We start from the raw sequence: 27039 nt of genomic DNA on the forward strand, positions 1-27039 counted from the left end.
AGCCCCGTCCAGCCTGGCCAGATCCACCCCATGGAGGCCGAAGGTTGGATCCACTCAGGTGAGGCCTCACCTGCAGAGCTGCCCCAGCCCTGGGCCCAGCACAGGAGGGACCTGGAGGTGCTGGAGAGGGTCCAGAGGAGGCACCGGGTGATCAGAGGGATGGAGCAGCTCTGCTGGGAGGACAGGCTGGGAGAGCTGGCATTGTCCAGCCTGCAGAGGAGAAGCTTTGGGGTGGCCTCATTGTGGCCTCCCAACTGCAGGGGCCTACAGGATGAGGAGAGACCATTGACAAGGCCCTGGAGGGCAGGAGAAGGGGAAACGACTTCCAGCTGATAGAAAGTAGGTTTAGATGGGATATTGGGAATTGGGAATTCCTCCCTGGGAGGGTGGGGAGGGGCTGGGATGGAATTCCCAGAGGAGCTGTGGCTGCCCCTGGATCCCAGAAGTGTCCAAGGCCAGGCTGGAGCAGCCTGGGGCAGTGGGACGTGTCCCCTGCCATGGCAGGGGGTTTGCAGCTGGATGATATTTAAAGTTCCTTCCAGTCCAGGGCAATCCATGATTCTGGGTCTGCCCACACCCCTCTGAACTCTGAGAATGGAGTCCTCGTGCCGGGCCAGCAGAGCCCTGGTGGATTCCAGCCAGCAGAGAACTGTGCTCCACCCCACGTAGGAGCAGGCAGAATTCCCTGTCCCTTGGGAAAAGGGAGCCAGCCCTCACGTAGGACCAGGATAAACAATACCAGAAGCAACACCTGCAAAAAAAAAAAAAAAAAAAAAAAAAAAAAAAGGCTCCTTAATTCACCATGATCTGCTTTGTCACTCGTGCTGTGGAGAACATTAAACAGCTTGGACGTGTGCACACAATTACACAACAGGGGCCACGGCCAGAAATGGGCTGCAGGTGTGTTCTGAGGAGAATTCAACCTTCAAAAAATCACTTTAATCGAGTTAAGAACTTACAAGAAGTTCATGACTCTTGAGAAATCCATGGCAAGGTCCCGTGCCTTCAGTTAACTCCCTGCAGCCTGCAGTGGTTGGAGCTGCACAGCCTCCATCACCCTGGGGCAGGATAATTAAGCAAAATGTGGCTAATGAAGGGGGAAGATGAAGTAACTGATTTTTGGCCTTTCATTTCAAAGAAAAGGGAAGGAAGGAAGGAAGCCACACACTTGTAACACCAAATATGTCTGTAATCTTCTCATGGCAAAAAGTGCTGCCAAGATGTAAAATATTTGTGATGAGGTTTCATTAGTCAGGCTCAGATGACAGACTGTGACCTGATTAAATACACAGCAGAAATAACTCAGCTGGTGCTTACTAAGGTAGTTTCAATCATCATTTCAGTGAGAAAAGATTATATTTACTTTATATTAAATCCTGGTAGTACAAACAGAGCCAGTATTGCATTTAAGCTGAGGAGCTGGTAATGAACAGCTGGAAGGGAGAGAACTTTTCCAAACATTCAGGTCAAAAGCAACCATTGGGTCATTTCCTTCAACAAAACGCCAGAAAGCAAAATATTGAGGGCTGGTCATTGAGGAAGAGGAGGATTATTCACTTTGGGAATGTGTGAGACAACAGAGGCAAGCACAAGGGAAAGCTTTATGCAAAGAAGAGGTTTTAAAGAGGAAGGGAGCTTATCCAAGAGCGGATCCAAGGTCCTGGAAGGCCACAGAAAGTGTTCTGTTGACTCCAATGGGTTTTGGATCACTCTGGAAGTGGAGAGGAAGGGATGGGGCTCCAGGGAGAGGCAGGTTGTGGGGACATTGGAATGCAGCTGGGAAAAGATGGAGGAAGCCAAGGGGAGCAAAGGGCTGGAATACAGAGGTGAAGCCGTGTGCTTTTATTTGTATTCTGGAGAAAAATAACCTGCGGGAGGGCTTGGGAGAAGGGAATGGAGGCAGGAGGAAGGCAGGTGACTGAGCAGTGATGCAGTAGAGCCGCGGCTGCCTGTGCAATCCCACATCCCTTCCCTTGCTCCCAGAGGAACAGGATGTGGTGCTGGGGCAGAGCTGCTGAGCAGTGCCGGGGTGGATGGGGGCAGCAGAACCAGGAACAGAGCCAGCACAGTCCTGGCCCTCAGCTGCTAAGCTCTGTCTCAGGGGTGGCTGAACGTGGGTCTACCGGAGGACACTTTGGTTACTCCTGAAAATCCCTTTTTGGTACCTCAGTACCTTTCCAAATCTCCTTCAACACGAACTTTGGGACAAGGCAAAAGCAGAGCAGTGATTCTCCCCTGGATTTGTCCTGCGTTCTGCCAAGTGCTGCCCGTACAACTCTCCTCTTACTCCCAATCCAGGCAGGACTCGTGCAGTGCAGATGCTCAGTGCAGGGCTGAAATTCACCCTTCGCTGCTTCTTTCTTTAATTGCCGTGGGAGCACTTGGGTTAAACCCACCAATATTCAGCTACTAAATGTTGAGACAAACTTGCCATCCAATTTTACCCCCTAGGAACACAAAAACTGCTCACTGGACTTTGCCCAGTTGTTTAGTGGATTCAAACAATCCCAAGCCAGCTGAGAGCTCAGGGACACCTCTGTGAGCACCTCCTGGGGAAGAAGCCAGGATCAGATTATTCCAGAATCGCTGAAGCGAGGGCAGAAACATCAAAAGCTTCTCCAGTCCCTAAAGGAAATTACATCCCATTCCCTTTCAAGTCTCCCCAAGACCTTCATCCCCTCACATTCCCTTCTTCCTGCCAGCCCTTTGTTGGGATGGAACTCTCCCTTCCATGCTGCTGGAAAGCACAGCTTATTAGGAGCATTACCTCGGGAGATGGGGGGGTCACACATCATTTTCACGTGCGTCATGCTGAGAGAATGAGCTGAGATCAACGCTTGGCCAGCAGCCACTTGTTTTTAAAACCAGTTGTTCACAGTTATTTCTCTTAATTATTTATTTTTTTTGCGAGGCAGAGATGCAGTCCAAGAATGCCCAGCTTATTTTTATTCATAGAACATTTAAAACACTTAATTGTCCGCCTTTCATCTCCACAGAATTTAAAAGGCACCAACCTAAACTGAATGACACAGCTCCTGTCTGATTATGAGCAACTCAGATGAGCACCTGGGCAGGGAGATGGCCAAATCCTGCATGAATTCTTTCCCTGGAGTCCTCTTTCCTAACCTGGGATGCCAACATGAGTTGAAATATTTGACTGAAGTGTTGCAAACAAGCAGCTGCCAAAAATTGTTATCAATTAGCACCATCCTACACTTAATAAAAGCCCAAACCCATCTGTTTGCAGCTCCCAATCTGTCTCAGAACGTCTGGAGATCCAGCAAAAATCTAAGGGGAAAGTTTGGCTTAAAAATGTTCAAAAAATCAGAACTTTTCAACAGAGAAATCATTATTTACTAATGCTTATGTGAGAAGAGCAATGGCAGCAAAATTCTCCTGTGGATATAATGCCCCTGCAGATTCATGCAGATAGATTTACTCATTTATAAACTAACATAAGTTATGAATATATAAATTACTTTGCCATGTTTATTGCTGACACTGCCATATATGAATGTAAATTTATATCCAGATGATCCACTCCAGTTCTCCGTACTCTGTAACCCCTATTTTAACCCAGGAAAAGTTCACCTCCTCTAAAGCAGTTCTGTAGTGACACTCGTAGCCTGAGCAATTTTATCACTCCTTTATTACAGCTGACTGAGTCAATGGGGTCCTTTTCTGGCCGAGGTTTTTGGAATATTATTGGACAGAGCTCACCTGGACCATTCGCTGCTCTGCCTCCTCCATTGAATCACCCGAGCCCGGAGCAAACATTACTAACAGAGATGACAGGGCAGGAGAGGCTCTGCTCAGTGTTTATTCTGTCAGTGATTCACTGAGCAGATTCAGGGGTAAATACCCAGAATTAAAGCACAGCTTCGCCCCCAGCCCTGCTGACCTGTTTTACCCCAAACTTCCTGGGAACTCTCCCATTCCTTGACATATCACTGGTTTTATTTCAGCTTTTATCAGCCAGACCATGAATAGATGGAATTAGGACCAGCCCAACCATTCTATAATTCAACGACAGCTCCAATCTCCAAATTTATTCATTTATTGATTTATTGGTGTTAATAATTTTCTTTTCCCGTTCCTAGGGAAGCCAGTCCAAAGCAGGGATCGATCCCTGTCGCGATGTTTGGGGCACGGACCCAGCAGCAGGAACTCCCCTTGCTGTAACACTCTGTGCCTTGGGTGTTGTGCAACACCTTGAGCAAACACTTCCTCCTGCAGGAGCAGGAATAAAGTCCCTGCCTCTCACTCGCAGCCCAGAGCAGCTCCCGGGCAGGGCCACGCTGGGATCGCCACATTCCCACCCCAAGGAGCCCCGGCCACCCCAGAGCATGAAAATCCTCCTCATTTCTGCTCTTCTGCTGCATCTCCTCCAACAAGGTACTGCACTTTTTGGCTTAGTCCTTTACCAGTTTTGCTGTGGGTAATGCTGTGTGAAGTTTTAATTATGAACTGGTAGATAATGGGGAGGAGCAGCGAGCTAAAGCCATTGGGAAAGGGAGTTAGGGATATTTGGGATTTTCTGTTCAAAGCAATTCTCTGTAATTCTTTAGTTAAAGCAGCATTTACTTGTTTGAAAAGTGGCCATAAATTGCCTGAAGACACACAACTGGTTGGTTTTGTGAGCCACTAAAGCAATACTTACCCTGCAAGTGAGAGGCCAATTTGTCAAATCACACCAATTTATTGGTATTTTGGCCATAAAATGACAGATTTCTGTATGAATTCAATTACAACATTACCTGATTTAAAGTACTGATCACCCTTTATTTATCTGCATGATACTTCAGGTTATATTCAAGTCACTCCACCTGAGCAGATCCCACTTTTTTCCCCACAATTTCTTTTAATTCCTGTCAACAGGGAATGGAGTTTTTCAGGGCTTGGCCTGCACAAACATGTACAGGATTTATATCCATAATTAAACATATAATTAGCATTCAGGCACAAATCTACAATTTGTTTTTTTGCACAGAATATCTGAAAATGTGCGCACCATTAAGGTGTTACCTTTTTTACCTTGACAAAACCACAATTTCATTGTCAATAAAATCCTCCCTAATTATTTTTTTTGCTGGTTGAGGCCCTTGGAAAAGCACACAATTATTCGTTCCTTATTGCAAGTTGTTATAGGAGGCCCAAGGAATTTCCTTCCTCCTTCAAGCTCGAGACAAAGCCTGAAGGTAGCAAAGACAATGCACTGATTAAGAAACTCCCTCGAAGAAAGGATTCATTCCAAACAAAACCAACCAGTTTTCCTCGAAATTCTGTCTGGATCAGACTGCAGGGAAGGGATGAGTTTAGTCCTGAGCCTCCCTTTAAACCTTGCCTTAACTTGAACTCTCTGGGCTGGAGTTGCACAAAGGGTGTGGAGAGATAAAATTGGGGCCTGAAATATTCCAGGGATTGCTGCACAAGGACACACTTGAGGCCTGTGCAGAGAAATCTGAAAAGCAGCAATTTTTTTGGAAAATAAACATAATTAGTTGCTTAAGAAAACCGTAAACCACGATTGTGAGTGGCAGGAGTAAAGTTACACCTGGTAGCTGCTCCCAGCACGTGCTCGGCGCAACAGCTCAGCTGACACAGGATCCCTCTGCACCACTAAATCAACAGCTTTATCAAAATACAGCCAGGTTTGCTCTGCAATTACTTTTGGAAAGGGTTGAATCAAATAAATCAGTGATAAAAGAATGGATCAGTTTGTTTTACTGCGACAATTTGCACGAGGATGTGCTCTCCTGTTCCAGAGAGAAAATTACAGTAATTGGAAGCCTCCCTCCTGGAAAAACCTGGCCCTGGGGCAGGAATTACCATGGGAGGTGCTCTGCTCCTTTGCTTTTGTGGGATTTCATTGGCTTTCTAGGCAGCTTAGGTTTTTGTTGTTGTTGTTGTTGGTTTATTTTTCAAATACAGGTCCTAAGAATTCACCAATTCAGATGAAATTCCCTTTTGTAGGAGATTAAAGAGGTCAGGGGTATCTAAAAGCTGCTGTTGCCTTGGTGCAAACCAACATATCCCTTGCCTGACCCTGTTTTACCAAAACCTGGCCCCCAGCTGCCAGGATGGACTCCGGGATGCACCCACCCCTGCAGGGCAGGCCCCAAATTAACTTTGCTCCACATTTGCTGAGCTTCAGAGCAGAAAACAAAAAGAAATTATTTTTATCAGCCTTGCATTTCCTCAGCCAGCTCTTTACAGCCCCTCCAGACCTTATGAGACCACTCAAAATGGTGTTAAGGAACCTCCTGGATTCCTTGCACTTTCAAGATTTGCCTGATTTCCTCCCTATCTCCCATTATTTTACCTGGCCATGTCCAAATGTCTCCCCCAACCTTCTGCTGTCCATCCTTCAACCCAATTCAAGAGGTAAAAGTTGTAATTATTTATTACCACCCTCTCTTAGAGCTCTGCCACAGTTATTTACGTGCCAAAGCCTTCCAAAGCAGGACTCTCGTTGCAAACCTCGCACTGTGTAAGTTTGTGTAAGTTTATTTGCCGATGCAGAGGCAGTCTGGGCCTGTCTGTCACGTGCTAAGGTTTGGAGAGCGCTCATTCCACAAACCCAAATCCATTCATTCACGTCACTGGGAGATGCAGAGGGAAAGGCTGCACTGGCACGGCTGCGCTGGCCTGTTGGGACTTGAACTGCTCAGAGCTGGGGGAAGAAACACAAAGGGAATTGCAAGAAATGCTTGGACACCTGCAAGTTGCCAGGGAGGGCAACTCGTCCAAAATGCAGGATGTGAAAACCTCTGGTGTTGGATCAGGCGATGGAGGCGAAGCAGGGGAGCACAAGGTGCTGCAAGAACCCAAAGAATCACCTGTCCAGCCATGAAATTGGGTGTTTAATGAATTAAAATGGTGTTTTTATCAATCCCCAGGGAGCAGCAGAGGGGAGTTCCCTGAAGCTGAGCAATATGAAATCGTTTACCCAGAGAAGCTGCACGCGGTGCACAGGAGAAGTGCAGGAACAAGCTCAGAGGTAGGAAAGGAGATCATCTCTTGGGTGATTCTGGGAGATGGGGAAGGATTTCTGGAGCTAAAACACCCTTGGGTTTCAAGGCTAAGAGAATTTGGACAAACATTTGCTCTTCCAAAAGAAAGACTGTGGAGAAGCAGTGTGGTGTTTAGTGAGGAGGAGCTGAGATGTGCTCAGTGAGAAGAGAATCCCTAAGGCCATCTCTGAACTTGTGTCTCTGCAAAGATACTGCTCGGAGTTTTAATAACCTGTGGACACTTTAATTTGGGTTAAATGAAACCAATAATTAAAAGCAGCCATGGTCTGTGCAATTCCAGAGGGTGTTGTGGAAGTGTCTGAACCCAGACATCCCCTCAGCCCTTTCCCAAGCACGCAGGACTTGTGCTTATGGAGGCAAAAATGAATTTGCAAAGTCAAATTCGCTCCTCTAATTAAAACCCCTCAAACAGAGCGACCTCCTGCTTATCCTGCTCCTGGCAGAATCCTTGTTTTTGGTGAGAAGAGGAGGAAGAGAACAAGTCTGGCATTCCAATAACACCACTGGTGAGGCCAGGAGCTGCAGCAGAGCATTTTCTGACACTTAAATCTGTTTACAGAGCAAATATGATGACATAGTGAAGTACGGGATCAAAGCCAACGGAGAGGAAGTGGTGCTGCAGCTCCGAAAAAATCGGTAGGTTCAGTTCAGCTCTGCCCTTATTCCTCACTGGGAGCCACTGCAGGGTGTTCCTGCCAAAAGCCAGGAATTAGAGCCCTGTGAAACAGAAGGGTTTTGGTAAATGCAACATTTCAACGGCAAGGAAAGAAAAGGGAAGAAAAAGAATCCTGTCACTGTTTTGGGAATGTGGAAGAAGTGCTTGAGATGAGATACTGCCATGATGGAGGGACTTCCCCTCCTGCTACCTCTGCTCCCCCATTTCCTTCCTAAATTGTTAAATCCAATGCATATTTAATATTTTTCAATTATTTCACAAGTTTTCTGTGCCCATGAAGAGTCTGTGGGTTATAGAATTGTGGCCTGGAGTGACAGGACAAGGGGGATGGTTTTAAACTGAGTGAGAGAGGGTTTAAACTGGAGATTAGGAAGAAATTCCTCCCTGTGAGGAAGGGGAGGGGCTGGGATGGAATTCCCAGAGGAGCTGGAGCTGCTCCTGGATCCCTGGAAGTGTCCAAGGCCAGGCTGGAGCGATCTGGGACAGTGGAAGGTTCCCTGCCCACAGAAGTGGAAGAGCTTTCAGGTGCCTTCCCACTCAAACCATTCCATGATTCTAGGACAGACTCAATGATCTTGGAGGTGTTTTCCAACCTTAATTGTTCTGTGGCTCTATATTTATATATCCCTATATTATAGACAGATATAGAGATAGATAAAAGATAAATAGGTAGATAGACAGATAGACAGACAGACAGATAAACAGATAAATGGATACAGATATTTACCTTAGCACTATTCTCTTCAACCTGGAGTAACCAAATATAACCTGGAATTAACCAAATCTTCCTGGAAATTGAAAGTCTGGCTCCAGCAGAACACTAACATACACTCCAACAAGTCTGGGTTAATGGGTGCTTTTCCAGAGGCTGTGCAAATACAGTAGTGCCATAATCAATTCGTGCTAAAGATAGACTGTCATTAACTGCTCGCCCCTGTTTTAATCTAATCCAAATATTTGGAGTGGGACGAGGGAAATGTGTTGTACTAACTTCTGCTCTCTGAAGAGAAATGGGATTGTGGCAGTGGAAGAGAGTTGCCCAAACAGGAGTCACTGCAGATGTGCTGCTTTTAGGAAGATGTAAAAAGGGCCAAAAAAAAAAAAAAAAAAATATGTAATTATACATTTGTATCCAGATCTGCCAGGAGATGAGTTCATCCCAATGCAATCAGCACACTTTAATTGCTTTCTTCTTTTAGGAAAGTCTTTTTGTTTGAGTAAGGATTACAAGCAAGCAGAATTCCCCTCCCTGCAGCTTCCGAGATCTGCAGTTTCTCCGATACTAAGAATAACCTGAGTAATTGTTTGAATTCCCCACATACTCGGTGTGTTGTGTCATCACCTCATTTCTACATGGCAACGATTTCCTTGGGATAATGACTGCTTGGCCTCTTGCAGGGATCTCCTGGCTGGGGATTATTCTGAAACTCTTTATTCCGCTGACGGCCGACAAATCACGACAACTCCTCGCATCAAGGTAATACAGGAAGGCTTTTTCCCTTTTGCTTCCAGTCTTGAGGTCCACATGAGATTCATGGATCTGTGAAATAATGGGAGAGATGAGACAGAAAGGAAAGGTTTGAAATCCAGATTTGAAGCCATTTAGGGTGAAGGAATGGGGAACTTGGGGTTGGCCACTTGTGCCTGTTGGGAATCAGCTCCACGGTTTGGCTTCCAGGAGGGCACCAGCTCCGTGGCTGCTGAACAATGTCTGGGTCGAATTCCAGCCTTTTGTCGGGAGCCAGGGCCATCCCAAAGCTTTCAAGCTCCCGACTCTGCCGCGTACACTTGGCTCCACCTGCCCAGCCCCGTGACTTGATTTCCGCCCTGATCCCAGGGAGATCCCGAGCCCGATAAAGCCCCATTTCCTCCCGGATCACGTTTCCAGCCACGCTCTGTGAGCCCAGCTGCCTCCTCTGAGCCCTGACAAATCAGTTCTGCACCTGCAGACAAACGGGACTTGCTGCAGAAGGGATTTTTTTAATTCACTGCACACTGATCTTCTCCAAAGCTCCCACCTGAAGTTCTCCTCCAAGCTCATGAGATGTGTTTTAACAACACAATCTGGAATTCAAAGCCCAATTTTCTTTGTTAGGAGCAATTGGGAGGATTCTGAATGAAATAAATGTGCATAAATAACTCTGGGTTTGGTTGTTTTGGGGTGGTTTTTGGTTTTGTTTGTTTGTTTGTTTGTTTTTTCTGTTTGCTCCAATTATTTCAACTCCCTGAATGAATCCAGTGAACAACCTGGATAAAGACAAACTCGAAGAGCCCTACCTGTGCTGAACAGGGAACTCCTCCCCTGGGGATCCTGGATTGTGATCAGGCGTTTTTCCTCTTGTATCCCCAAAGGATGGAGATGAATCCTCCTCTTTTCCCCAGTAACTTTCCCTTTGAGGATGTCTTTTTCCCTGTAACAAAGTTGGCTTTTTGTGGTGGAAGACAGATAAATGATGAAGTTGAACCAAAATCCACACAAGAAAACAAAAGGCACAGGGAATGAAGGCTTGGATACAGATTCTTAAGAATTCCGTTCTGTGGGTAAAATTCTGCACAAACCCTCAGTGACTCTGAAGTCTCTTTGAACACAGAAACAGAAACCATAAATCCTTAAGCCAATTAAGTCCCAAAACTGTTTCCCCTACCCATGTTTAATATAATACCTGTATTTTAATCTCACTGAAATTATTGCATTTAATTCATGGGTAATTAAACATCCTTTCCTTGAAATCTGGGCTCAAGGAAACCATTTGGTGTGGACTTTAATTGAGCAGAGCCCAGCAGTATGTGCTTAATTTGGAGCAGGGAGTGGGAATATTCTTATTTTTCTGTGCCGTGCTTTGACCAGTGCCCAGAATTGTTGGGTTTTGTCACAATTTGCGTGTTGAAGGATAAAAATAATGGGTCCACAGCCAACGTGGAAATGGTCATGAACTTTTAAAATTCCTTTTAAACATCTCCTAATGGGAGCCTTCTTCAAGTAGTGCACTTCATTGTAATTTGCAGATAGTTTAATTTGTTTCTGAAATCCCTGGATCCAATGGAGCCCATGCACACCCCAAGCTGACACTGAGGTTTTTTTCCCACCAGGATCACTGTTACTATGGAGGCCACGTGGAGGGTGATGCTGAGTCTGTGGCGAGCATCAGCACCTGCACGGGGCTGAGGTGAGAGGGGTTGGGTCCCAGGAGCAGAATGTGCAGCTTCTGGGATAAATGTTCCAACAGGAGAGAATCAGGATGGGAAGAAGTCATGTGATCTTTTATTCAGGCTTTGGAAAGTTGTTCCCCCAAAAAAAAAAACAGAGGGAGAAGGGAGAAAAATAATTACTCCTAGTTCCTTACAATATTTCAGCTTTTCACCTCAAATCAGGATGAAAACATCTTTGAATTGCCCACTGCAATGAAATCCACTTTTCAACCACTCCTGTCAGCACAAACCCCCCAAAATTCAAATCAAATTAATTCCGAACCCAGCCTCTCTTTGACTGAGAGCACCCAAATCTTCCACTTGGCTCACTAATTAATTAATTTCTGTTTCCAAAGTGTTGCATGCTGTCTCAGGCTGCTGGAGTATTCCGAGGGTCTCTGTGCTCGGGGTAAATGCTCCCTTGATCCAAAACCTCACATTCCAACCCATTTTTTAGTGGCTACTTTGAGACCCGTGGCCAGAAGTTCCTCATTGAGCCCCTGGGAGCCTCGGACAGGGCTGAACACGTGGTTTATAAATATGAGGCCCTGAAACAAGAGCCCATCAAAACCTGTGGGCTGGTCAACAACTCCTGGGAACAGGACTCCAGTGACCCCATCAATGACATCTTCAAGTCCAGCAACAGCCCGGAGGTAAGGACATGGCTGTCCCATGCCAGAAAGGGAAATTGTGGCCATTAGAAAACTCTAAATAGCCCAAATCCCACTTGGTCTGGTGGCACCTTCACAAAGGAGCTGTTTAAACACAGGGAAGTGGGATCAGATCTTAAAAACCTGAACAAAATATTCCAGATCTGAGATTTCAGAGTCACCAGCTGAGTTAAACCTTCCTGCCTTTATTAACAGCGCACCTTTAACACCTAAATACCCATTAATATCTATTTTACCTTCCATATCTGAATAAAAATTTAAATATCCAACCTACTTCTTATCATTTAAACCCAAACCAGTCCCTTCTGAATGACCTGGCCAAAGAAATCTCCTCAATAATTAGAAGCAACTTTGAAACTACAGAGGTTGGGATAGGAAAAACTCTTAAAAGTAATTTAAAATCCATGATTCCTGTAGATGAAAGCCTACCTGAAAGCAAGGAAGTACCTGGAGCTCTACGTCATTGCAGACAATGCTTTGGTGAGTTTTGGAATTATTATTTCATGTTTGTTAACCCTTACAGGGGCTTCCCAGGGTATCCCAACTCATATTCCTGGGCTCCTACAAGAGCTACGAGGGTACTCTGAGCCTGGCTGGGAAATGGGATTTCTAAAGGGATTTCATTTGAAATTCCCACCTGGAGATGACAGGAATTCAGAAAAGACCTTGCAGTGCTTGTCCTGCTGGAATATCCTGATTTGGAATGGAATATCTTGAGCTGGAAGGGAATATCCTGAGCTGGAGGGGAATATCCTGAGCTGGAGGGGAATATCCAGAATTGAAGGGAATATCCTGATTTGGAAGGGAGTATCTTGAGCTGGAAGGGAATATCCTGAGCTGGAGGGGAATATCCAGATTTGAAGGAAATATCCTGAACTGGAGGGGAATATCCTGATTTGAAGGGAATATTCTGATTTGGAAGGGATAATCGTGAGCTTGAAGGGACCCACAAGGATCATTGAGCCCAACTCCTTCTCTGCACCCTACACAGAAATTCACATTTTGGAAGGGGCTGATACTGAAACCCAACATCTGATAAAATCCTACATCAAGCATAAAAAAGAGCATTAATTTTTCTACATGGCATGGTTTGCAAACCAATCTTCTGTGGGATATTTATTTCCTGATAAATCCCCTTTTCCCTCTCCTTTTCCTGACATGCTGTATTTGCCTTTTCAGTACAAGAAATACGATGAAGATGTTAAAAATATAAGACAAAGGATATTTGGAATAGTCAACTACATCAATACGGTGAGAGCAAACAAGTGGCAATGAAATCCAGTGAAATGCAATCTTTTTCTATTGAAAAAGATTGAAATCCAAATGATTTATATTTTTTTTTCTATGGAAAGACATTGAAATCCAAATGGTTATAAAGTCTTTCTGTTGTGAACATCATAAATTTCCATTATTACATGTAGCAATGAATGAAAGCTCAACTTCATGGTAATTTATTCTCCTGTTCCTTGCCTTCAGATATGAGATTTTTAATAAGGATTATTTCTACTTTAATTATTTATACTCCTACTTCAATTGTTTCTACCAATACTTAAAGATGCTTTTTAATCACTTGTCAAGTGAAAGGTTGTTGCAAAACGAATAAATTGATTCTTATTTCTTTGGCAAGTAAAATTTCTTTTAACTCCATTTTAAAGTTGAAATGTGATGAGAAATCAGATTTCCTGGTTTATTTGGTGAGACTGTTTTGGAATTCAGAGCTTGGAAAAGCTTTGTTAGGTCCGGAGTGGATACTGGAGTGGAAAAATTACCAAGTACCAGGACGAGGCTTTGTTTAATTTTTATTAATTTTAATTAATTCTCTGCTGCAGGTTTATAAAGCCATCAACACTCACGTGGCTCTGGTTGGGCTGGAGGTGTGGACAGATCGGGACAAGTGTCCCGTGAGCAGGAACGCCGGGGTCACCCTGGACACCTTCTCCAAGTGGCGCCTGGCGGATCTGCTCAAGAGAAAAAGGAACGACAACGCTCAGCTCATCACGTGGGTCCCTTCCCTTCCCTTCCCTTCCCTTCCCTTCCCTTCCCTTCCCTTCCCTTCCCTTCCCTTCCCTTCCCTTCCCTTCCCTTCCCTTCCCTTCCCTTCCCTTCCCTTCCCTTCCCTTCCCTTCCCTTCCCTTCCCTTCCCTTCCCTTCCCTTCCCTTCCCTTCCCTTCCCTTCCCTTCCCTTCCCTTCCCTTCCCTTCCCTTCCCTTCCCTTCCCTTCCCGTTTTTATTCCTTAAAAATCACCCACCAAGCTCATTCAAGACCCTTTTTATTCCCTAAAAATCACTCACCAAACACAATCAATGCACTTTTTATTCTTTAAAATTTGTCACCAATCAGTGGCACAATCCTGACCTGGATTTCACCCATTCCAAGACTGGCTTGTACCAATTCCAGGACAAAAAATAAATCCAAGTTCTCTCTCTATCTTTTTTTTTTTTTTTTTTTTTTTTCCCTGTCATGGAGCACAAATAAATTCCTGCCAGGACACAGCATCCAATCCTTCCAACAGAATCCCTGCAAAAACAGGGGATGGGAACTTCTCCCTTAGCTAAGACTCTTCTGGTTTTGCTCACTCAATAAAGTTGAGTGTCCTGGGGACTGCAGTGAAGTCTGACAACTTAAAGAGTCATAGCATGAAGTTTACCAGGGAAATGATGAGTTAAATTTCCCCAAAAATGTGGGAAATGCCAAATCAAACCAGCATGGACCTCACTTTTCTGTCTTGTGTCCAGAGGTCCTGACTCATCCCTGGCCTTTGCTGCACTTGGAGCTCTTTACACTCCAACAAATGCTTTAAATCTGATGAACCACCACGGAATTTAAGTAAATATTAAAATGAAAAGTGCTTCAATTGCTTTTTTTGATTTGCAGGGGTCTTCAAATTAAATATTTGATTAGATGTGAGATTCCATCCGGATCTGTGGATGAAACCTCCAGCCTGGTTTGGAACAGATCCCTGAGTTCAGAGCCCATCCTGGGCACCCCCTTGATCTCACCGTGTCTTTGTGCTTCCTTCCAGAGGCCTGGACTTCGAGGGCACCACGATTGGATTGGCCTTCCTCAAATCCATATGCAGTGATTTATACTCTGCAGGTATTATTCAGGTCTGATTCATTTTTATTTCATTTTTTAAAGGCTCTCTTATGTTTTTTTCACTCTGCCAGTGAAGAACCTTTGTGAATACTGTTGGGTTTAGGGCACTTTCAGTTCTCTGGTTCATTGTTAGATTGTAAAAATTCACAATCAGAGCCCTGGAAGTGTCCAAGGCCTGGCTGGACAGGGCTTGGAGCAACCTGGGATAGGGGAAAGTGTCCCTGCCCTGGAAATGGGTGGGATTCAAGGTCCCCTCCAACCCAAAATTCTGGGATTCTGGGATTTTATTTTAAATGAAGTGCAGGGCGTAAAGAAAGCAAATATGTGATATACACACCTCCGTGGTGTCTATTTTATAAATGTATCTATTTTTAATAAATATCTTTCTATTTATAAATATCTTTAAATATTACATAGTAAGATACAATCCAAATAGATGCATAGGTGGGTTGAACACCACGTGACCCCTCGCGCAGCGCGAGGATAATTCCGCTTGAAGAAAAATTGTCACGGTTTTTGTTTTCTCTGTTGCTGCTGCTCGCTCTAAAACACACACGGGAATGACAAGCAGCTTTCCTTGCTCCCCAGGACCACAACAGGAACGAGGTTGCAGTGGCAGCCACGATGGCCCACGAGATGGGGCACAACCTGGGCATGAGCCACGACACCGAGGCCTGCTCGTGCAGCGACGACATTTGCATCATGACCGACACTGTCAGGTGGGGCTGCGGCTAAACACGGGGCTGGCAGTGGGGCTGGACGAGCTGCCAGCCTCCAAGCTGGGACCAAAGTGCTTTTGTCCAGGGACACCATTCCATTCAAATTATTAAAACAAATGCATTTTAAAAAATGGATGAAATCCCTGGCCATTGTCAGATATTACCAGACAGAAACCCCACAAAAAACCCAACCCAAAACTACTTTAGTCCCTGTATATTTAGAAAAATGTTTATACGATTATTTATTTACATTTATTTATTTAAATTTATTTATTTGTTTTTTACATTTATTTCTTTACATTTATTTATGTACATTTAACATTTTAAATGTTAAATTATTATTTAGCTATATATCCCTAAATGTATATAATATATAATATATATTTAGAGATATACATCTAAAAATATTTATATAAATATATAATATTTATATAAAATATACATTTTTAAATATTCACTGATATATCATTAAATATATTATTAATAAACATATATAATATATTATTATATGAAAATATAAATATATATGTCTATATAAAATTTTATATCTATATCTATATCATCTATATCTATATCTATTCAATATCTATATCTATGTCTACATCTATATCTATCTATATCTATATCTATATCTATATCTATATCTATATCTATATCTATATCTATATCTCTATATCATCTATATGTATATCTATCTATTCTACATCTATATCTATATCATCTATATCTATCTCTATCTCTATCTCTATCTCTATCTCTATCTCTATCTCTATCTCTATATCTCTATCTCTATCTCTATAGATATATAGATATAACACTGAATGTTAAATGTCTATTTAGAAAAATGTTTGCACCCAAGAGTTGTGGGGACAGTCACCTGTTCCAGTTCTGTCCCAAGGGGTGTTTGCCTCCTTGCCCGTGCCAATCCCAGCACGGCTCCTCCTGTTTCCCACCGCAGCTCGGTGATCCCCAAGGAGTTCAGCTCCTGCAGCCTGCAGAGCTTTGAGAAGTTCCTGCTGGCTGACTTGCCCCGCTGCCTGACCGACATCCCCGAGCTGAGCAGCATCATCGCCCCCGCGTCCTGCGGCAACGGCTTCCTGGAGAAGGGAGAGGAGTGTGACTGCGGCACTCCCGAGGTACCTGGGGACCAGGGAACCCCTGGGACAGGCAAAGGGCTTTGTCCAGGCTGGGCAGCAGCTGCGTGCTGTCGGTCCCTGAGGTGGACGCTTCTGTTTAGCAAGCCTGGTGTATTCCTGAGGCAATTTAAGTACAATGATGTATATAAAATATATTGTTTCAGTGAGATCTTCTAATCATCAGATTTTTTGAATGAGGACTTCAAACTGTTGGTGCGCAATTTGTGTCCCAGTAAAACCCAAACAGGCTGAATTTTGGCTTCACATGTTGCTGCATGTGATTTGGAGCTGAGCACAACGATTCAAATAACAAACACAGACTTTGAATGAAAGTTCATGTTCAAGTAAATGTGATCTTTCTCTTTTCTAAACTCAGTAGGCTCATGGCTACTCTCTGTTGTGAACAGATCTCAATGCCATTAACACCCCCATGATCCCATGGCAGCACAGTCAATGCCAGCCTGGTAAAATGGACATCAACAGCAGGATTCACAACTACCCAGTTAACCCTGCTACTGAGCCGCTGCTCAGCAAATCCAGAATGGCTGGCAAGACCCTTCTAGAGTATATAAAAACAGTGCCAGACAAAGGAGTTAGAAAGCTTAAACTCTACACAAATTCTCTTTATTCTAAATGAATTCCTTGTAATCTGAAAGATCTGGCTGAAGTAAAAATTGTGGTCATCAAATTGCTGAGCCGGGGCGGCTGGGGACGTGCTGCGTGCTGGGAAAGATGAAGCTCTGCTTTGTCAGGAGGTGACATAGGAACTGAGAGTGGGACAAAGCCATCCCCACGGCTCAGCACAAACCCCGAGTTCCCTGCACAGCTTCCACCTCCAAACCCAGGCATTTTAGGGAAGGAGCTCCCCAGCAAGGCCAAGGGCAGGTCACTGACTTCCATCCCAGCCAGGGACAGTGGCTTGGTGTCCCTGTCCCCAGCTCTGACTGCTGCTTCTGTCCCAGGAGTGCACCAACGAGTGCTGTGACCCCGAGAGCTGCAAGCTGAGCTCGGGAGCTGCCTGTGCCCACGGGGACTGCTGTGAGAACTGCCAGGTGAGACCCCTCCCTCCCCTGTGAGAACTGCCAGGTGAGACCCCTCCCTCCCCTGTGAGAACTGCCAGGTGAGACCCCACCCCTGTAAAAACTGCCAGGTGAGACCCCTCCCTCCCCTGTAAAAACTGCCAGGTGAGACCCCCGTCCCCTGTGAGAACTGCAGGTGAGACCCCCTCATCCCTGTAAAAACTGCCAGGTGAGACCCCCATCCCCTGTGAGAACTGCCAGGTGAGACCCCTCCCTCCCCTGTGAGAACTGCCAGGTGAGACCCCCATCCCCTGTGAGAACTGCCAGGGGAGACCCTACCCCTGTAAAAACTGCCAGGTGAGACCCTCCCTCCCCTCCCCTGTAAAAACTGCCAGGTGAGACCCTCCCCCTCTGCAGCTCCTCATCCCTGCTGGAATAAAGCAGGAACTCACCTTCCACCAGAACTGGTCCCCTGCGTTTAACAGCACTGCCAAGGGCACTGTCATGGAATCATGGAATGGCCTGGGCTGGAAAGGACGTGTGGAATCAGAGATCCAACCCCAGGCCCTGCACAGACGCCCCAAAATCCCACCCCTGGCATCCCTGGAGCGGTGTCCAAACTCTCCTGGAGCTCTGGCAGCCTCGGGGCCGTGCCCATTCCCTGGGGAGCCTGGGCAGGGCCAGCAGCCTCTGGGGGAAGAGCCTTTCCCAAAATCCAACCTTTCCCAAAATCCAACCTTTCCCGAAATCCAACCTTTCCCTGATCCCCAGCCTGACCCTCCCTGGCGCAGCTCCAGCCGTTCCCTCAGGTGCTGTCACTGCCCACCAGTCCACCCCAAACCCCCCCCACCAACTCCCTCAATCTCCCGCCATGCTGGAGAAAGGAGCCCTTTGCTTGGCTGTTTTCTCCTGGCAATAAAAGCTGTGGCACAAGAGGCAAACCCCTGTGAACTGACAGATCCAGCACGAAGTGAGGTATGGATCCCGCTCCTCACACAGCCTGTGTGTCACCGTTGAGCAAGAAATGACACAGATTCACTAGAAGGCTGGTTTGCAAAAGAGTCGCTTTAATACGAAAATTCTCTTCTTTTATAGATAGATTCAACACATTCTACTTGATTGGCTAATTACAAAAACATCTTTTTCACAAACAGTCCTTGAGAAGAAAAACAGAGTAGGAAAACACCATCTGCAGGTTGTTTATACTAACAAGTTATCATTGTTTTTCTAAAATTCCCTAAAAAGTCTCCCAAGTCCACTGTGAGCAAACAAAGCCCATTTTCTCGCTCTCTGACCGGGCTGTTGCATCCACACCTGTGCAGCGAGGAGATCTTCCTGCCTGCTTTCACCCCTCAGCTGGGTGGTTCTGGTGGAGGAGCTGGTGCTGAGTGTGGCATTTCCTCCCTCCCTCAGTTCAAGAAGTCGGGCTCGGTGTGCCGGGCGGTGAAACACGAGTGTGACCTGGCTGAGATGTGCACGGGGCACTCCTCCAGCTGCCCCGAGGATCGGTTCCGGGTCAACGGGCACCCCTGCAGCTTTGGAGAGGGGTACTGCTACATGGGCACCTGTCCCACCCGCGACAGCCAGTGCAAAGATGCCTTTGGGCCAGGTGAGTACCCCGTGCCACCAGAAAAATCAGCTCGTCTTGGGCATGGGAGACAGGGAAGGGAATTCTGCATCACATCCTCAGATTCATTGTACCTCAGGAACAGCCCATCCATAAAAATAAACTCCAGTTTGTAGCGCAATTAATGATGATTTTTGTATTTCCCACTGTCCGTGGTTGTAGCTCGTGAGCCAGATCTCAGGGCATGGCATGCTCTGTGCTTCCAGAGAAATGGGAAGTGGGGAGCACATTCCTCTTTTGCAGAACAAGTCTGAGGTAACAGACTGGGGAAGTGGTTTTGGCCAGATAAGAAGAGGAAATGTCTGTCCTTCAAATTAACAGCCAAATTTGTCACGTCTGGTGCTTCTGAAAGCAGCATTTCACAGAGCTGGGGAATGGCTTGGGCTGAAAGGGGACTTCAATCCCATCCATTGCCACCCCTGCCAGGGCAGGGACACCTCCCACTGTCCCAGGAGGCTCCAGCCTGGCCTTGGGCACTGCCAGGGATCCAGGGGCAGCCACAGATCCTCTGGGAATTCCATCCCAGCCCCTCCCCACCCTCCCAGGGAGGAATTCCCAATTCCCAATCTCCCATCCATCCCTGCCCTCTGGCAGTGGGAGCCATTCCCTGTGTCCTGTCCCTCCAGGCTTTGTCCCCAGTTCTTTCCCAGCTCTCCTGGAGCCCCTCAAGGCCCTGGAAAGGGCTCTGAGCTCTCCCTGGAGCTTTCACTTCTTCAGGCTCAAGTGCCAGAAAGTAATTCATGCCCATGGGCACTTGGCTGGGAAAGGCCTGAGCAAAGGAAGGAGCTGGAATATTCCCAGTTCTGCCAGGCAGAGATCCCAAACTCATCCCTTTGTTTCCCCCTGCAGAGGCCACAGACGGCCCAGCCTCCTGCTACCACATGAACGAGAGGGGGGCATACTTCGGATACTGCAGGAAGGAGCAGGGGACACACCTCCCGTGCAAAAAAAAGTAAGCACTGGGGTATGGAGTGTGCTGGGATTTGGGAGGAGAGGCCCTTCCTACTCTACTCAGGAGACAGAAGCCAGGAGCACTCTGTTTCAGTGGCACAGCCCTGTGTTCCTTCTTGTTCTGTCTGAAAACTGTGGGAAATCATTTCTAAGAAAAGTGGATTTAAATCATGAGGTGAGAGAGCCAGGATGTGCACAGAGATCTGTGCAGGGCTGCTGGGGAGGACGAGTGTGAGGGTGTGCGGGGAACCGCAGGGATTTTGGGATGGGGAATTTGAACCTCAGAAGTGAAGGGCTATCAGTTAAATGCTCATCTCTGTGAATGAATTTGTGTTCCCTACTAAGCTCAGCAGGATTTAAGAACCTGGGCTCAAACCAAGCTGCCCACACCAGCATTCCCTGCTGCAGCCATATCCTTGGAGCTCAGGCTGTGGGAGAGCCCAGCTCGGAGGGGTTTGCTGGGCCTTGTCCTTGGGGTAACAGCTCCTTTTCTCCTTCCAGAGACAAAATGTGTGGGAAACTCTTCTGTTCTGGAGGGAGGGAGATGCCTCGGGATGGGAACCTGCTGTCCTTTAGGTCCTGCAAAGGCAGCTTCCCCAGGAGTGGAGAGAAGGACCCAGGGATGATCCTGGATGGAACCAAGTGTGGGAATGGGATGGTGAGTGGAGAATCACTTCTTCCTTTATTCTTCCCCCTCTTTCAATCTTGTTGATATAATTCTGTCCTGTACAGGGAAGATTTTAAACAGGGAGGACTGAGTGCACTCCAAACTTCTGCTGATCTGTTTTCCCAACTTTTACCCCAAACCAGCAGCAAAGCAAACAAGAAATGGCAGCATTCCCATTTCCTTAGGCTTGGCTGCTGCCTCATTCCCTTTACTGACACTAAGATGTGTGGCAGCAGAAACACAGCTTTGTGTGAGGGGTTAGGAGATCATTAATGTGTTATTGCATTTAATTATTGCATTTAATTATTTCCATAATGGCTATCCCTCATCACTGGGTGCTGTTTCCAGTCACTTCCTTGAATATTCCTACCTGGAAGGGAGGGATGAGGGATTGAGTAGGAAGCAGTGATGTCTGCACATCTCTGTCACTCCCCTTTCTACTAAACACCCAAATGGAAAATTAACTCCTCATCTCCCACTCCTAAAGGGGCTCTGAGGGATTTCCAGAGCTGTTCTCCATCCCCTCACAGGATAAAGTGCAAACTCTGCCTGTCCTGGAAGCTCCAAATCCCTGTGGTTTGCTCTCGTTTCAGGTGTGCAGCCGTGGGGAGTGTGTCCATGCTGAGGAGGTCTTCAGATCCACCAACTGCTCTGCCAAGTGCTCTGGCCATGCTGTAAGACACCAGCATTTGATGTTATTCACTTTAAAACCCCAAGAAAATTATGCAGATTGGCCCCAGACCTCCTTGCTGACGGTATTTAAGTCATTGATACAAATCTGTCAAATTTGAGGAGACAGAAACTTAAAAAATTTTTATGCAAACACATCTCACCTGATGGAACATCAATGTTTTTGCCCAGGAGGTGGACACAGCCCCTGTGTCTGACCCTGCCCCTGAGCCACGGTATCACAGCTCTTCTCTTTTAGGTTATTTTGGTTTGGGGAGGAGAATTCTGCTCACATTTGACTATTCAGAGACCTACAGTTAAATAGATTAACTCTGTAATGAAGCTTTCCCTGCAGAAGCAAAAGGTGCATGACATCAGGACTGTCCTTTAACACACAAACTGCTCCTTTTTGTGCTAAATTTTAGCTCAAATAAATGGAGAGATTAAAAAAAAACTCTCAGCATCCTCACCCAGAAACTTTCTGAGCCCCCAAAACTCACTGGTGTCCCCAGCTGAGGATGTCCATGTTTGTGCCCCCCAGGTGTGTGACCACGAGCTGCAGTGCCAGTGTGAGGAGGGGTGGGCACCCCCGAACTGTGACAGCTCTTCAGCCCTGACCAGTAAGTGCCACACCTTGGAATGTGTCCTTTCCTGGCTGGAAGGGATCCCTTAGGGTTTCAGCTTTTCTATTTCCATCTGTCTGTAGCCCTGCAGTTCTTCAGTGCATAACTCTGAGCTCCACACCCAGTGGGAGCTGCTGCTCCCCCATTTGGGGCAGACACAACAATTCCTCTCCAGGCCTGGCAGCCAAGGACACCTCCCTGCCCCAGGGCCCAGAGATGGGAACCAAAGGGAGTCGGGGGAGCAAACTCGGGGTCAATGACTTCATGACCTGGAGCTGTAACTGGAAGATGAACCCCAACATGCAAATGGACCAAACTTATCAAAGAGTGAAACCCGGGGCCCATCATCCATTTTGGGTGCAGCCCCTGGGGGCTTCATGTTTAAAGCAAGCCTGGATGTGGCACTCGGTGCCAGGGTTTAGTTGAGGTGCTGGAGCAGGGTTGGGCTCGATGATCTTTAAGGTCTCTTCCAACCCAGTGATCCTGTGAATTCGGTGAATCTGCCCAAAAAGGCATCAGAAGGAGCTGGGGAGCTCCAGCCCAGCACCAGAGTGGCTCATCCAGTTGTTAATTGGAATGGTTAAGCTCATCAAGCCCAGCAGCACTGAATCGTGTCCTCAGCTGCCACAGGCACAGGTTTTGTGAACAGTTCCAGGGATGGGAACTCCAGCCTGTCCCAGAGCTAGACAACCCCTTCCATGAAGAAATTTGTCTTCATATCCAACCTAAATCCCAACATTGTATCTCCAGGGAGCTGATTTCTGAGCACCTCTCAGTCCTGCAGGGATGAGTAGAGAAGGTGTTTTTCTCTCTAAGCTGACAAGTGATTCCTCCTGGAGATGAGAGCAACAGGCTTCTCCTGTTTATTCTTGGCATAACGAGTTCTCTGTCCCTTCCCAGTGGAGCCAGGATCCCAGAGGCTTTGCTGTGAGGGAGCTGGACAAGTTCATTTATCATCTGCATGGTCCTTAACTGTTCCACCTCTGAGGGAAAATAATTTGTGTCCAGATTTTCACATGTTAGGGGGAAAAAAAAAGCCTTTATTTCATTTATTATACGGAATATTTTTGTCCTCTCTTCACCCTCTCCAGAGCACTGTTCACTATGAACCTCTGGCTTGGTTGAGGCTTTGGAGTAGTTTTGTTAAAAATTGTGAAAAAACTTTATTTGAGGGCAGTTTGAAGGTCTGCATCCTTCTCTGGGTAACAGCCTCTGAGACAGAGGAGAGGAAGGACAGGGAAGGCTCTTTGAGGGTCAGTGGAAAGGGCAGGGATGGTTTAGGGTTTGTTTAGCCCAAGGACAGCTCAGGCAACAACAACTGACTCAAAACATGGCAAAAGCAGCCAGAGTTCACCCCTTTCCATCACCATTTGTGGCAGGAGAAGAAGACATGAAATAAGAACAGAGATAATAAAATTCCTTCATCAGTGGTGACGGGAAACTTCTTAATAATGGTTGATCTTGTTGGGTCTCTCCCACCCTCAGTGGTTCTGGGATGTTCTAAGAACTGTTTCTGTCCCTGCTGATGTTTTAGGAACTGTTTCTGTCCCTGCCCTCAGTGATTCCCTGGTGTTTAGGAACTGTTTCTGTCCCTGCCCTCTGTGCTCCCTGGTGTTTAGGAACTGTTTCTGTCCCTGCTGATGTTTTAGGAACTGTTTCTGTCCTGCCCTCTGTGATTCCCTGGTGTTCAGGAGCTGTTTCTGTCCCTGCCAGGCATTGCTGTGGCTGCTGGGGTGCTGGCTGTCCTGGCTGTCACTGCAGTTGCAGCCGTGCTGCTCACCCGCTTCCGAGGCTTCCACAAGAGGTAAATCCTTCCCATATCCACCCAAAACCCAGAAACCAAAGCCAGGAAATCCCTGCAGAGTTTGCAATGGGGGTGGGGGGAATTCGACTCTGGAAGGGAAGGAAGATGGTCCCTGAGATTTGTGGAGACATTTCAGAAATCCCAAGGTTGGGAGGGGATGGAAGAGTTGAAATGGAGCTCTTGATAAATCCTCAATAATCCCAAATGAATAAAGGGAAGAAAGAAGTCAAGGACATGGGTACAAAACACCAGCAGGAGTAAGGCAGGGCTTCAACTGTGTTTTCCTCAGTTAACTAAAACTGACCATGATTTGAAATCTTTGACAGCCACCAGACCAGGAGGGGACCGGGAGCCACCAACCAGGTCTTTGTGGATCAGGAGCAGAGCTGCAGAGAACAGCCTGTGCTGGTGCCACCTGCCCAGAAGGTGAGAGCAGGGACAGCTGGGGACTGTCCCCAGGGCTCAAACATCAGCCCAAGAGACTGCACTTCCACGGGATTCCCGAAGTGCTGAGGGGACAGCGCTGGGGAATGCCAGCACGAGATTCCCAAAATTATGAGGGGAGGAATTCCAGCATGAGATTCCCGAAATGCTGAGGGGAGGGACAGTGCTGGGGATCCCAGCATGAGATTCCCGAAATGCTGAGGGGAGGGACAGTGCTGGGGATCCCAGCATGAGATTCCCGAAATGCTGAGGGGAAGGACAGTGCTGGGGATCCCAGCATGAGATTCCCGAAATGCTGAGGGGAGGGACAGTGCTGGGAATGCCGGCACGGGGCAGGCTCTGGGTCCCAGTGAGCCGGGGCAGGGAGGGACAGCCGGAGATAAGGCAGGAGATAACGCGGGAGGTGAGGTAAGGGCTCCACCCCATTTGTGACCCTTCCCGCTCGCAGGTGATTGATAAGAAAGTTCTTCCCGTGCCTCCACCTCAGGAGAACAAACCCCAGCGTCAGAGTGTGAGTATCTCTGGGAACGTCCCTGCTTTCCTTCGGGATATGGGAACATCGGAAACCCCTGGAGACCCCTGGGGACAATCTGATCGCAAAGGGACATCCCTGAGCTCCAGAGCGGGCTCTGTTTTCTCAAACAGCGTCCCTGCACGCCCCCAGCCCCTTAAAGCATTTTTCTATCCAGCTCCAGCCTGCAGTTCCCAAGGAGCACGTGGATGCACGCACAGTGCACACACAGGGTTAAAGTGGTTTATGATCTGTTTTTGCAGCCTGCTCTGAGGCCCAAAGGTCCCCCACCTCCCGTTCCTGGCCCCAAACCTGGCTCTTCCCACCCCGAGGAGAAGTTTGTGAGTACAACCCTGCAGCTTCCCACACCCCTATCAGATCCCAATTAATATTTGCAGTTTCTGATTTAAAGTAAAAATTTAAAATCACGGCTGTTCAAAGCACGGGTTTTAGGGTAGGAATCACCTTTTCGGCCATGGAATCCTAAACTGCACAAATATTCCTCATCAGCCAGGGAGTCCTTCAAGGCATCAGAAGCACAACTCGGTAGCTGGAGTTTAAACCAAGAGGCATTTCAGGTGTAAGCTCAATGTAAATGATGAGTAACTTTGCTACTGCAGGTGCCTGTGAGGGTCCCTGTGTGGCAGAGATGTGGTGGGTCTTAGATTTGTAGGAGCCCAGAGGAATGATTCTATTTCTCATTAATAAACCCAAACCATCCTAATTAAAAGAAAATACCTGCCTCAAATGTTCACCATCTCAGCATTAGAGGCCCCTGCCTCCCTGGCAGGAGGGTGTAAAATCCATCTTCACTCTGGTGACACAACTGTGGGGTGCTGCCTGCACGAACACTGGGTCAGGACAATATAAAATGTAAAATATAAGATATAAAATATCCCCATGTATCAATTAGAAACCACATTTAAATCCCACTTTGTGAGCTTGGATATCGATACTTAAATATTTGGAATAGCTCAGTGTCTTCTGAAACAGACCTGGCCCCCTTGTATTTGTATTTTGTTGCCCCCTGGCACATGGGCAGATGGGAGTTCCTGGGATTTTGCAGCAGGAAAATGCTGCAGGAGAGGGAAGCTGGGGCTAGGGAGGTTCTGCAGCTGCTCAGACACCCCCAGTGACATTTAAACCCCATTTTGTTCCAGGCTCCAGAGAGAAAAGCCCCTCCTGTGCCCTTTCCCAAAGGCAAACCCCCTCCTCCACCCCAGGTAATTCCGGGGGGAATAACAATTCTGTGGGGATGGAATTCCTTGAAACTGCTGGGATTTAACTGCTCCTTTTCCATGCAGGCTTTAAAGCCCCCCATGAACCCCAGAGTCTGAGGCTTCCCAAGCAGAGCTGGGTGGGCCACCTGAAGTTTCCAGGGACAATTCTTCCCTCGATTCCTCCACTTTTGGCAAAGGTATCCTGGACCATCTCCCTCTTCTCCTTAAGAACTGACTGAGAGCTGCTTGGAAAGATTTGGGATTTCAGGCTGTGAGGAGCTCTGGTGGCGACACGGAGCTGCTGTCCAAGGGCAGCAGAGCAGAGTCACCACTTGCACTGCGGTGTAAGCTGGGAGTAAGTTACAGAAGCTGCTGAACACCCCCGGCTGCTGGGCCAGCGCTGTGGGATGGGGCTGCTCCTCCTCTGCTCCTCTGGGACCGGAGCTGAGGGGAGCGGGGACAGTGTGGCTGCTGCAGGTTTGGGAATTGCAAACTTTTTTTGGCTCCATTTCTGGATCTTTTCCAGCCCTCCCTGCCCTCAGCAATGCAAAGATTTCTCCTTCATGTGCAAGTCGTGGAGAAAAACAAACCCTTCCTGCCCTGGGGAGAGAAGATGTGTCCTCAGGGTGTGAGCTGGACATGGAATAAGTAATGAGACACACTGGGAATGGTTCTGGGAAGATCCTTTGCACTGGATTCTCTCCACAATCCTTAAATTCCCTGTTGAGGATGCCATTCCCTGCAAAACATGGATGTGATGGAATTTCAGTCCTTCCTTTGAGGTTGTGTTGGATGAGGATGGATGTTACTGGAGGAGCAGAGCTTCCTTCCTCTTTGGATAATTGCTGCTTTATTTGAGCCAGGAACAGATTGGAATCTCCACCCAGGTTTGACAGGGGTGTAAAAATCCAGAAGGTTTTTTTTTTTGTTTTTTTTTATGAGCTGTAATTAATGTATTTACAGAGATTTCTGTATTAAAGTT

General features: G+C 46.9%; 1 protein-coding gene across 1 annotated transcript; it reads left to right on the top strand.

The window, feature by feature from the left end:
• The first annotated feature begins 4259 nt into the window (after positions 1 to 4259).
• On the top strand, positions 4260 to 27039 carry ADAM28 (ADAM metallopeptidase domain 28). Its single transcript, XM_038160496.1, has 24 exons — positions 4260 to 4395; positions 6900 to 7000; positions 7594 to 7670; positions 9109 to 9187; positions 10801 to 10877; positions 11357 to 11552; positions 11988 to 12050; positions 12750 to 12821; positions 13400 to 13569; positions 14594 to 14678; positions 15256 to 15386; positions 16345 to 16522; positions 17485 to 17574; positions 18955 to 19150; positions 20018 to 20120; positions 20621 to 20777; positions 21380 to 21460; positions 21997 to 22075; positions 23792 to 23882; positions 24209 to 24308; positions 24775 to 24837; positions 25101 to 25178; positions 25998 to 26060; positions 26142 to 27039. Exons 1-24 carry the CDS (start codon positions 4347 to 4349, stop codon positions 26172 to 26174), a joined length of 2412 nt encoding a protein of 803 aa, XP_038016424.1. The 5' UTR covers positions 4260 to 4346; the 3' UTR covers positions 26175 to 27039.

Source organism: Motacilla alba, chromosome 22 (assembly GCF_015832195.1).
Source record: "Motacilla alba alba isolate MOTALB_02 chromosome 22, Motacilla_alba_V1.0_pri, whole genome shotgun sequence".
Lineage (NCBI taxonomy): Eukaryota > Metazoa > Chordata > Aves > Passeriformes > Motacillidae > Motacilla > Motacilla alba.